Source organism: Bufo bufo, chromosome 1, assembly GCF_905171765.1.
Source record: "Bufo bufo chromosome 1, aBufBuf1.1, whole genome shotgun sequence".
Lineage (NCBI taxonomy): Eukaryota > Metazoa > Chordata > Amphibia > Anura > Bufonidae > Bufo > Bufo bufo.
This window is the reverse complement of record NC_053389.1, coordinates 730,871,141-730,884,682: the sequence shown is the minus strand read 5'-3', so window position 1 is coordinate 730,884,682 and position 13,542 is coordinate 730,871,141. Positions and strand designations below refer to the sequence as shown.

Sequence of the window (13,542 nt, the reverse complement as noted above, 5' to 3'; positions counted from 1 at the left end):
AGGGTCAAATAAATGTCAACCAGGCCAAAAAGGCAAAATAGCAACCTAGTCATGGAGTGGGGAGGGTGGGAACAGCATGAGAAGTTCACAGATTGGCCCAGTGGCATAGTGGTGAGGTGGCAGCAGCATGAGGAGAACAAAGAGTAGTTAAGTGGCAGCAGCATGAGGAGACCACAGAGTGGTGAAGTGGCAGCAGCATGAGAAGACCACAGAGTGGCACAATGACAGAGTGTGGAGGTGGCAGCAGCATTAGGAGGCCACAGACTGGTAAGGTGACATAGTGTGGAGGTGGCAGCAGCATGAGGAGGCCACAGAGTGGCACAATGACAGAGTGTGAAGGAGGAAGCAGCAGCATGAGGAGACCACAGAGTGGCCAGAGACAGAGTTGTGAGTTAGCAGCATGAGGAGACCACAGGGTGGAAAGGTAACATAGTGTGGAGGCGGCAGCAGCATGAGGAGACCACAGAGTGGCACAATGACATAGTGTTGAGGTAGCAGCAGCATGAAGAGACCACAGAGTGGTGAAGTGGCAGCAGCATGAGGAGACCACAGAGTAGCACAATGACATAGTGTTGAGGTAGCAGCAGAATGGGGGGACCACAGAGTGGTGATTTGGCAGCAGCATCAGGAGACCACAGAGTGACCCTGTGACAGAGTGGGTAGGTGAGTGGCAATAACCGTATCCACTGACGATTGTGGGTGTAAGAAGGAGCACTTGGCATCAGATGTGTTGAATCAGGCGGGTGGCAGCATCAGAATAGTAGCTGAGGCAGGTAGCCAGAAGAAACCGGTCTCTTTTGTCAAGGTTTGGGTGAGGCAGCATGGATGATCTAATCTAATTAGTGTTGGGCAAGCATGCTCGGGCAAACACTAGTTTGGCTCGAGCATCGCAATGCTCGGCACATCGCGGTGTTCGGCCGAATACCGCGTGTGCTCGAGTCTCCTCCCCGCACGTTTGTTGCCTGCTACACAGCCAATAAACGTGGAGGTAAGTACTGCCATTCACTGTAATGCCATGTACTGCCATGTTGGCTACTGCTATTACAGTGATTGGCTGGCTGGAACGCATCATCGGATGCTATATAGCACCTGATGACAGGTATTTGGCTCAGTATTAGTCAGGGAGAGCTGGAGTGCAGAAGGGAGAGATAGTGTAGGGATTGAAATAGAAATATTTATGTTTTTATACTTGTTATAGACCCAAAAGTACTTTTAAGGACTATTGTGTGTGGCAGCAATATATATTTTTAGTGCAACCTGCACTAAATTTCTAGCAATTGTTTGGCTGTTGCTGACAGCAACATTATCTGCGGTACATCTCCTGTGTAACGTGTGCGCAGTCTAAAAATATCTGTAACATCCAGTGTACTTTTTCTGTAGACAGTGTCCACTGAGGACAGTTACATTACCTGCGCTACATCTCCAGTATAACGCTAGCGCATCCGAAATATCAGTGACATTCAGTGTAATTATTTTCGCCGCTGGTGACAGCGACATCATCTACGCTACATCTCCTGTGTAATGTGTTTGCAGCCTAAAAATATCTGTGACATCAAGTGTACTGTTTCTGTAGACGGTGTCCGCTGTGGACAGTTACATTACCTGTGCTACATCTCCAGTATAACGTTAACACATCCGAAATATCAGTTACATTCAGTGTACTTTATTTGTGCATACAATTACAAAACCTGCGCTACTGTACGTGTGACATACTTGCAAGCATATATATCATTTAATATGCGCGAGGCGAGCAGTAAAGGATGGGGAATTGGCCGTGCTGCTAATGGTGCACGCAGAGTCCGTGGCCCTTAGTGTTGATCATGAATATTCAAATTGCAAATTTTTATCGCGAATAACGGCACTTCGAGAATTGGCGAATATTTAGAATATAGTGATATTTTTTTATTTATTTTTTTAAATCAGTACACATGATCCCTCCCTGCTTCTAGCTTGTGAGCCAATGAGAAAGCTGAAATATCTTTGACTTTAGGAGTAGTGTTGATTACGAATTTTCGTAATGCCGATTTCCGCAATCAAGAAAATATTGACTGGAGATAACGAATTCTCGAATTTGCGAATATATGGCGAATATTCGCCCAAATATTTGTGAAATATCAAAATTTGAATATTGCCCCTGCCGTTCATCACTAGTTACGACCACCCTACAATCCAGCAGTGGTGGTCGTGCTTGCATACTATAGGAAAAGGTGTGCAAGCACGCTAGATTGCAGGGTGGTCGTAACCCCTGGAAACGAGCAGTGTATAATGTAATGGAAAAATGAATCAAGCCAGCAAAAAAGGCAAGATGGACAATCACAACACATTGGTAAGTGCCTTGTATTAACTTCCTCGACATGATGAATGCCATATGCTGACGTCAGAAAACCCCTTTAAGTGCTTTTAATTAACTGACACTACCCCTTTAAAATAAGCCTGTATTGAAAAGGCTTACATATGCTGAAAATGGGATTTCTGTACTTACTACCCCAGGGCACTTCACAATTGCACCCTTATGTCCTGTTCTTGCAAAAACCCTGGCAGGCTTAGCACGTATCTGAATCATAGCAAGATTTATTTTTCTAAGTGAGATCCTGGAGGTAAGAATTTTGCCCTTCATTTCAAACAGATTTGTTAATGCTGAATGCCTGGTTCCTTGTCTCTGAGGAGGTGATGGGGAAGCAGGATTGAGACGGCTGCATTCTTCTGCCAAAGAGAACAGCTTGCTTGCTTTACAGTCCCCTTGGGGATTCAAATGTTTTATCTTAGATGTGCAGATTACAAAACCTACCAAACCCTGCAGATTCCATTTAAATTGATATGGCATGTTCCGCACCTTCACCGCTTCAGTCCTGTGTCCACACCGCTGAGCTAGAGATACATTGCATCACTGAAAATGAAACTGTAGCCAGCCCTGGCTTACAAGGACAAAAACTCGCACACTACACAAGCAGTATAAAACCACAAGAACACATGAAAGGGATCAGTCCAGAAGAATTTCTGTCATTTATATAGCGCTAACATATTCAACAGCCTATATCATCCACATTGCATCATATCTTATCTGCTGTAGACCTGACAGTGCCATTTTTCTACTTCATAGCCAGTTTCATAGGAAATCAAACTGCACACTGGTATTTTAGCATGAGGAAGGAGACAGATTATGCAAACACTATGAAACTTAAAGGGTCACTGAACTTTGATTTTTTTTTTATATACAGTACAGACCAAAAGTTTGGACACACCTTCTCATTCAAAGAGTTTTCTTTATTTTCATGACTATGAAGGCATCAAAACTATGAGTTAACACATGTGGAATTATATACATAACAAACAAGTGTGAAACAACTGAAAATATGTCATATTCTAGGTTCTTCAAAGTAGCCACCTTTTGCTTTGATTACTGCTTTGCACACTCTTGGCATTCTCTTGATGAGCTTCAAGAGGTAGTCCCCTGAAATGGTTTTCACTTCACAGGTGTGCCCTGTCAGTTTTAATAAGTGGGATTTCTTGCCTTATAAATGGGGTTGGGACCATCAGTTGCGTTGAGGAGAAGTCAGGTGGATACACAGCTGATAGTCCTACTGAATAGACTGTTAGAATTTGTATTATGGCAAGAAAAAAAGCAGCTAAGTAAAGAAAAACGAGTGGCCATCATTACTTTAAGAAATGAAGGTCAGTCAGTCAGCCGAAAAATTGGGGAAAACGTTGAAAGTAAGGGCTATTCGACCATGAAGGAGAGTGATGGGGTGCTGCGCCAGATGACCTGGCCTCCACAGTCACCGGACCTGAACCCAATCGAGATAATTTGGGGTGAGTTGGACCGCAGAGTGAAGGCAAAAGGGCCAACAAGTGCTAAGCATCTCTGGGAACTCCTTCAAGACTGTTGGAAGATCATTTCAGGGGACTACCTCTTGAAGCTCATCAAGAGAATGCCAAGAGTGTGCAAAGCAGTAATCAAAGCAAAAGGTGGCTACTTTGAAGAACCTAGAATATGACATATTTTCAGTTGTTTCACACTTGTTTGTTATATATATAATTCCACATGTGTTAATTCATAGTTTTGATGCCTTCATAGTCATGAAAATAAAGAAAACTCTTTGAATGAGAAGGTGTGTCCAAACTTTTGGTCTGTACTGTATGTCATAGAGACACAATGAAAAGTTTTGATCAGTGGGGGTCCAGGTGCTGAGACTCCCACCAGTTCCTAGAACACAGAGAGAGAAGCAGTAGAGGAAGTGATAGGGACTTAGTAGAACAGGAGTAGGCAACCTCCGGCACTCTAGCTGTTGTGAAACTACAACTCCCAGCATGCATATGTCCTCTGCTCTTCTCAGAACTTTCACAGAAATAAATGGAGCATGCATGATCCAGTGCATGACCTTGGTTGTTCTAGACCTTCTAAGGTTGTCTGTTCTCTGTTCTCTTTCTCTGTTCTCAGGGTATTCTCACAGTAAAGTAACTCTCTTGCAGCCTTTCAGTCTCAAGAGTGGAATCTCCTGGAGGAGGTTTCTCTTTGGGGCTACTTTACAGGTGCTCACACATGTAGGTCTTCACTCTTGCTCTGCTCAGCTAAGACTCTCTAACTAATCGAGGTGTGGGGGGGGGGGGGGGGCAAGTCCACAACCCTGGCAATCTAACCATGTCTGCTAGTTAGTTAACCATACATTGCCATTCAATAAATATACATAGTGCACAAAGAAATAAGTGATTTTAACAGTAAATCACAACATTTAAATAAACCCTTTGCAGTGTTCCTCTGGGGCACTGCACAGACTGTTGACTCTCTTCTCCTAATTGTACAAATATAAGTGTAATATTTGAATACAGATATCCTGTATACTAAGCATATTAGTCATATTTAGATTATTCTGCGTTTTAATGTTCTTAATATAATTAAACCAATTTCCTACATAACGCTTTAATTTATTTCTACAGGTGCTGACATCTATTCACAGGTGTTGAATGTCTTGTATACTGGCTTGCTTTACTTAAGCACCAGGGTATCATTAATTCCTAATTGGCTGTTCTAATTAGCATCTCTTGTACATTTCCATGCAGAACGATCGCGAAACCATAGCTTTCTTTGCACCGGAGGACAGCAATTTCCTAGCACACACTGGTCCGAAAGCCTTCAAAATCCCTCACTCCATCAGGCAGCGGATATGTGCAACGTTCGACACACCGAACTCCAAAGGAAAAGACTGGCAGCTGTTAGCACAGAAACTTTCTATAAACAGGTGAGTGATTTGGTATTGCACACAAGTTCTTACCATTGGCAAAGTACTTGAGATAGACGGTATTCTGTTTTTGCTTAATCTTCTCATCTGCTCTCCAATGGTGGGTTCATTAAATCTTTCCGCTCCCTATAAAGGAAAACTTATAGGCATTGTGGTGCTAAAATGTGTGCATTACTTTCCATTGCTGAAAGAGGCACTACTGACCATTGGCATGGGCAACTGAAGCTTGAAATTCCAATAAGGCATCAATCAACCAAAGGCCAGCCCTACTTGGTAGAATTATGGCTGGTTATGCTGATGTGTACGTGCTGATACTGACCACAACACACTGATAGATAAGGAAAGGTAAATCTGTGAAGGCTAGGGATGTCGTGAGCAGCTTCCATGCACTTTTTACCCAGAGTTGTTGAGCTATCGAAGGAGTCAAGTTTTGAACTACCAAATATTCTTGATTATCTAGCATGGTACTATTTTTACACATGGCAGATTAGCAGAATTATAGGCCAGGAGGTGCCACATATATGTATTGTGGTACAATATATTGCAGCTAGGTTCATATATTTCTTTGTAATACATACATCATCCTGAAAAAATATAGACTCCATTAAAGTTTTGACATTGTTTGTTTTTGTAGAGTCCAGAATGATTAGGGTACAACCACATGGTCAGGTTTCTGCATGCAGTTGTGGAAGCAACAATCAGGAGTGGATCATAAAAGGAGAGAAAGTATAAAGAACAGATACAACTTCTCTTTTCTTTTTTGAATTCACTTCTGATTTTGGCTTCGAAAGCTGCACCAGGAAACCTGTGTGGCCATACCCTAAATCTTCCAGATCCCTCATTGTATTGCTTCATGCCTGGGTTTGCTGTTTAGAATTATAGGCAACTAGAAGATCTCGTAGGACCTGTAGTCACGGGCAAATTCATGCTCAGTTACATTTTTTTTTTTTTCTAAAAAGAAATATAGCAAATTTCTAAATAAATTTAAAGGGAATCTGACACCAGTAAATTAACTTTTATGCACTTTTAATCCATATGCAAATTAGCAATTAAGTGCACTGAGGGTGGTTCTGAGCCAGTGAGTGTGCCCTTACTCCTCTGTCTTCCTCTGCTAGCCCCTACCTTTCCTTCTTGACTGACAAGTCAAGTTCCTGCATAGTCATCTTGACCTGGTTCTACCACTCAAAAAGGAGAGGGATCAAAGACGAAAGGACGGATCCGTTCTTCTGCCCATAGACTTGTATTATGACTAGAGTTGAGCGAACACCTGGATGTTCGGGTTCGAGAAGTTCGGCCGAACTTCCCGGAAATGTTCGGGTTCGGGATCCGAACCCGATCCGAACTTCGTCCCGAACCCGAACCCCATTGAAGTCAATGGGGACCCGAACTTTTGGGCACTAAAAAGGCTGTAAAACAGCCCAGGAAAGAGCTAGAGGGCTGCAAAAGGCAGCAACATGTAGGTAAATCCCCTGCAAACAAATGTGGATAGGGAAATGAATTAAAATAAAAATTTAAAAAATAAAAATGAACCAATATCAATTGGACAGAGGTCCAATAGCAGAGAATCTGGCTTCATGTCAGCAGAGAATCAGTCTCTTCATGCCATAGCAAAGAATCTGGCTTCATGTCAGCAGAGAATCAGTCTCTTCATGCCATAGCAGAGAATCTGGCTTCATGTCAGCGCAGAATCAGTCTTCATGTCATAGCAGAGAATCAGGCTTCACGTCACCCACCACTGGAACAGGCCACTGTCACACATTTAGGCCCAGGCACCCAGGCAGAGGAGAGGTCCCGTAACAGAGAATCTGGCCTTATGTCAGCGCAGAATCTGTCTTCATTTTATAGCAGAGAATCAGGCTTCACGTCACCCACCACTGGAACAGGCCACTGTCACACATTTAGGCCCAGGCACCCAGACAGAGGAGAGCGGTCCCGTAACAGAGAATCTGGCCTTATGTCAGCGCAGAATCTGTCTTCATGTCATAGCAGAGAATCAGGCTTCACGTCACCCACCACTGGAACAGGCCACTGTCACACATTTAGGCCCAGGCACCCAGGCAGAGGAGAGAGGTCCCGTAACAGAGAATCTGGCCTGATGTTAGCGCAGAATCAGTCTTCATGTCATAGCAGAGAATCAGGCTTCACGTCACCCACCACTGGAACAGGCCACTGTCACACATTTAGGCCCCGGCACCCAGACAGAGGAGAGGTTCATTCAACTTTGGGTTGCCCTGCAATATAATGGTAAAATGAAATTAAAAATAGTATTGAATGAGGAAGTGCCCTGGAGTAGAATAATATATTGTTAAGGGGAGGTAGTTAATATCTAATCTGCACAAGGGATGGACAGGTCCTGTGGGATCCATGCCTGGTTCATTTTTATGAACGTCAGCTTGTCCACATTGGCTGTAGACAGGCGGCTGCGTTTGTCTGTAATGACGCCCCCTGCCGTGCTGAATACACGTTCAGACAAAACGCTGGCCGCTGGGCAGGCCAGCACCTCCAAGGCATAAAAGGCTAGCTCTGGCCACGTGGACAATTTGGAGACCCAGAAGTTGAATGGGGCCGAACCATCAGTCAGTACGTGGAGGGGTGTGCACAGGTACTGTTCCACCATGTTAGTGAAATGTTGCCTCCTGCTAACACGTTCCGTATCAGGTGGTGGTGCACTTAGCTGTGGCGTGTTGACAAAACTTTTCCACATCTCTGCCATGCTAACCCTGCCCTCAGAGGAGCTGGCCGTGACACAGCTGCGTTGGCGACCTCTTGCTCCTCCTCTGCCTTCGCCTTGGGCTTCCACTGGTTCCCCTGTGACATTTGGGAATGCTCTCAGTAGCGCGTCTACCAACGTGCACTTGTACTCGCGCATCTTTCTATCACGCTCCAGTGTAGGAAGTAAGGTGGGCACATTGTCTTTGTACCGGGGATCCAGCAGGGTGGCAACCCAGTAGTCCGCACACGTTAAAATGTGGGCAACTCTGCTGTCGTTGCGCAGGCACTGCAGCATGTAGTCGCTCATGTGTGCCAGGCTGCCCAGAGGTAAGGACAAGCTGTCCTCTGTTGGAGGCGTATCGTCATCGTCCTGTGTTTCCCCCCAGCCACGCACCAGTGATGGGCCCGAACTGCTTTGGGTGCCACCCCGCTGTGAACATGCTTCATCCTCATCCTCCTCCACCTCCTCCTCATCCTCGTCCTCCTCGTCCTCCAGTAGTGGGCCCTGTCTGGCCACATTTGTACCTGGCCTCTGGTGTTGCAAAAAACCTCCCTCTGAGTCACTTCGAAGAGACTGGCCTGAAAGTGCTAAAAATGACCCCTCTTCCTCCTCTTCCTCCTGGGCCACCTCCTCTTCCATCATCGCCCTAAGTGTTTTCTCAAGGAGACATAGAAGTGGTATTGTAACGGCGTCATCGCCACTGGCCGTGTTGGTGGAGTACTCGAAACAGCGCAACAGGGCACACAGGTCTCTCATGGAGGCCCAGTCATTGGTGGTGAAGTGGGTCTGATCCACAGTGCGACTGACCCGTGCGTGCTGCAGCTGAAACTCCACTATGGCCTGCTGCTGCTCGCACAGTCTGTCCAGCATATGCAAGGTGGAGTTCCACCTGGTGGGCACGTCGCATATGAGGCGGTGAGCGGGAAGGCCGAAGTTACGCTGTAGCGCAGAGAGGCGAGCAGCGGCAGGGTGTGAACGCCGGAAGCGCGAACAGACGGCCCGCACTTTATGCAGCAGCTCTGACATGTCGGGGTAGTTGCGAATGAACTTCTGCACCACCAAATTCAGCACATGCGCCAGGCAAGGGATGTGCGTCAAACCGGCTAGTCCCAGAGCTGCAACGAGATTTCGCCCATTATCGCACACCACCAGGCCGGGCTTGAGGCTCACCGGCAGCAACCACTCGTCGGTCTGTTGTTCTATACCCCGCCACAACTCCTGTGCGGTGTGGGGCCTGTCCCCCAAACATATGAGTTTCAGAATGGCCTGCTGACGTTTACCCCGTGCTGTGCTGAAGTTGGTGGTGAAGGTGTGTGGCTGACTGGATGAGCAGGTGGAAGAAGAGGAGGAGGAAGCTGAGTAGGAGGAGGAGGAGACAGGAGGCAAAGAATGTTGCCCTGCGATCCTTGGCGGCGGAAGGACGTGCGCCAAACGGCTCTCCGCCTGGGGCCCAGCCGTTACTACATTTACCCAGTGTGCAGTTAGGGAGATATAGCGTCTCTGGCCGTGCTTACTGGTCCACGTATCTGTGGTTAGGTGGACCTTGCCACAGATGGCGTTGCGCAGTGCACACTTGATTTTATCGGACACTTGTTTGTGCAGGGAAGGCACGGCTCTCTTGGAGAAGTAGTGGCGGCTGGGAACAACATACTGTGGGACAGCAAGTGACATGAGCTGTTTGAAGCTGTGTGTGTCCACCAGCCTAAATGACAGCATTTCATAGGCCAGTAGTTTAGAAATGCTGGCATTCAGGGCCAGGGATCGAGGGTGGCTAGGTGGGAATTTACACTTTCTCTCAAATGTTTGTGAGATGGAGAGCTGAACGCTGCCGTGTGACATGGTTGAGATGCTTGGTGACGCAGGTGGTGGTGTTGGTGGTACATCCCATGTTTGCTGGGCGGCAGGTGCCAACATTCCTCCAGAGGCGGAGGAAGAGGCCGAGGCGGCGGCAGCAGCAGCAGAAGAGGCCGAGGCGGCGGCAGCAGCAGAAGAGGCCGAGGCGGCAGCAGCAGAAGAGGTAGCAGGGGGAGCCTGAGTGACTTCCTTGTTTTTAAGGTGTTTACTCCACTGCAGTTAATGCTTTGCATGCAGGTGCCTGGTCATGCAGGTTGTGCTAAGGTTCAGAACGTTAATGCCTCGCTTCAGGCTCTGATGGCACAGCGTGCAAACCACTCGGGTCTTGTAGTCAGCACATTGTTTGAAGAAGTGCCATGCCAGGGAACTCCTTGAAGCTGCCTTTGGGGTGCTCGGTCCCAGATGGCGGCGGTCAGTAGCAGGCGGAGTCTCTTGGCGGCGGGTGTTCTGATTTTGCCCACTGCTCCCTCTTTTGCTACACTGTTGGCTCGGTCTCACCACTGCCTCTTCCTCCGAACTGTGAAAGTCAGTGGCACGACCTTCATTCCATGTGGGGTCTAGGACCTCGTCGTCCCCTGCATCGTCTTCCACCCAGTCTTGATCCCTGACCTCCTGTTCAGTCTGCACACTGCAGAAAGACGCAGCAGTTGGCACCTGTGTTTCGTCATCATCAGAGACGTGCTGAGGTGGTATTCCCATGTCCTCATCATCAGGAAAAATAAGTGGTTGTGCGTTAGTGCATTCTATCTCTTCCACCCCTGGGGAAGGGCTAGGTGGATGCCCTTGGGAAACCCTGGCAGCAGAGTCTTCAAACAGCATAAGAGACTGCTGCATAACTTGAGGCTCAGACAGTTTCCCTGATATGCATGGGGGTGATGTGACAGACCGATGGGCTTGGTTTTCATGCGCCATCTGTGCGCTTTCTGCAGAAGACTGGGTGGGAGATAATGTGAACGTGCTGGATCCACTGTCGGCCACCCAATTGACTAATGCCTGTACCTGCTCAGGCCTTACTATCCTTAGAACGGCATTGGGCCCCACCAAATATCGCTGTAAATTCTGCTGGCTACTGGGACCTGAGGTAGTTGGTTCACTAGGACGTGTGGCTGTGGCAGAACGGCCACGTCCTCTCCCAGCACCAGAGGGTCCACTAACACCACCACGACCATGTCCACGTCCGCGTCCCTTATTAGATGTTTTCCTCATTGTTCCCGTTCACCACAATTTTGAGAATGGCAAATTTGGGAATGCTTTTTCAACCCAGAACAAAAAGTCTGCTTTTACGGTCACTACAAATAACTTGACCAGATAAAACACTGCAGATTTGGTTGAATAGAGATGTGAGACCTGTTTTTTTTTGCGCTGTGTGACAGGTATAGGTTTAATCACAGAATCACACTTCTATCAGCACGCTAGCGTGTGTCTTAGGTTTTTCTGAATGACACTATCAATACCTTCAATGTAAGATTTTCTTTTTGGGATAGATTTCAAGTAGGCCTCAAATACCAGAAACTAGTTATTTTGAGAATGGCAAATTTGGGAATGCTTTTTCAACCCAGAACAAAAGTCTGCTTTTACGGTCACTTCAAATAACTTGACCAGCTAAAACACTGCAGATTTGGTTGAATAGAGATGTGAGACCTGTTTTTTTTTGCGCTGTGTGACAGGTATAGGTTTAATCACAGAATCACACTTCTATCAGCACGCTAGCGTGTGTCTTAGGTTTTTCTGAATGACACTATCAATACCTTCAATGTAAAATTTTCTTTTTGGGATAGATTTCAAGTAGGTCTCAAAAACCAGAAACTAGTTATTTTGAGAATGGCAAATTTGGGAATGCTTTTTCAACCCAGAACAAAAAGTCTGCTTTTACGGTCACTACAAATAACTTGACCAGATAAAACACTGCAGATTTGGTTGAATAGAGATGTCAGGTCTATTTTTTAGGCGCTGGGTGACAGGCTCAACTTGCCCCTGATGTAATATATGGCCAAAAAATAACCACACTGTTGATGGTTAAATGCACTTGGATGACACAGGCTCAGCCTGCACCAGATGTAGTATATGGCCAAAAAATAATCAGACTGTTGATGGTTAAATGCACTTGGGTGACACAGGCTCAGCCTGCACCAGATGTAGTATATGGCCAAAAAATAATCAGACTGTTGATGGTTAAATGCACTTGGGTGACACAGGCTCAGCCTGCAGCTGATGTAGTATATGGCCAAAAAATAACCAGACTGTTGATGGTTAAATGCACTTCGGTGACACAGGCTCAGCCTGCAGCTGATGTAGGATATAGCACAAAATAACCACACTATCGATGGTTAAATACACTTGGGTGACACAGGCTCAGCCTGCAGCTGATGTAGTATATGGCCAAAAAATAACCAGACTGTTGATGGTTAAATGCACTTCGGTGACACAGGCTCAGCCTGCAGCTGATGTAGGATATAGCACAAAATAACCACACTATCGATGGTTAAATACACTTGGTGATAGCTGGTGCTGGCGCACCACAAGTCACAAAATGGCCGCCGATCACCCCAGAAAAAAAGTGATCTAAAAACGCTCTGGGCAGCCTCAAAAAAGTGAGCAAGTCAATAATAGCACTTCAATGATCCACAGCTGCAGATCGATCACAGAATGAAGTCTTTTGGAGGAGTTAATCTGCCTAATCTCGCCCTAACGTCGCAGCTGCAAACTCTCCCTATACTGATCATAGCAGAGTGACGTGCGGCGCTACGTGACTCCAGATTAAATAGAGGCTGGGTCACATGGTGCACTGGCTAATCACAGCCATGCCAATAGTAGGTATGGCTGTGATGGCCTCTTGGGCCAAGTAGTATGACGCTTGTTGATTGGCTGCTTTGCAGCCTTTCAAAAAGCGCCAAGAAAGCGCCGAACACCGAACCCGAACCCGGACTTTTACAAAAATGTTCGGGTTCGGGTCCGTGTCACGGACACCCCAAAATTCGGTACGAACCCGAACTATACAGTTCGGGTTCGCTCATCCCTAATTATGACGGAATGCAAAACGGAAGCCTTTAAAAGGCATTCCCTTTGCTTTCTGTCCTAATAGAAGTCTATGGGAATCAAAACGGATCCGTCTGGGTCCCGTTATGCAAGACGGAAAACAAAGTCCTGTCGACAGGACTTTGTTTTCCATCTTGCATAATGGGACCCAGACGGATCTGTTTTGCATTCTGTCTGGGCATTCCGTTATTTTCCGTTATAACCGAAAGCCATAACAGAATCCATAACGCTAGTGTGAACCCACCCTTAAAGGAGATAATAATGGCTCTTTCAAATAAACAAATAATAATAACTCCTAGTTCACTATGAGCCAAACATGTGACCTTAAAAAAAAATATCAGAATACATTAAAGGGGTTGTGCATGATTAGAAAAACATGGGTGGTTTCTTTCAGAAACAGCACCACACCTGTCCATGGGTTGGGTATGGTATTGGAGCTGAGCTCTATTGAAGTGAATGTGGCTGAGCTACAATACCATACATGAACTGCAGACAGGTGTGGCACTGTATTTTGAAGAAGACAGCCATGTTTCTCTAATCTTGTATAATAACCCTCTTAATTTTTTTCATTCATGGTTGAGTCTGGATACTGTTGACATGAAGAACTTTGTTTTCCGTCCAGCATAACGGAAAACCAGACGGATCCGTTATGCTTGCCCATATACTTCTATTATGACGGATCGAAACGGAATGCCTCTAAAG

At 46.2% G+C, this 13,542-nt stretch overlaps 1 protein-coding gene across 1 annotated transcript in view; it reads left to right on the top strand.

The window, feature by feature from the left end:
• Positions 1-13,542, top strand: part of UNC5D (unc-5 netrin receptor D) — a 709,113-nt gene that overhangs the window by 683,074 nt on the left and 12,497 nt on the right. Inside the window, 1 exon segment of the mRNA XM_040415688.1 lies at positions 5,059-5,237. Coding sequence (XP_040271622.1) covers positions 5,059-5,237 — 179 coding nt within the window.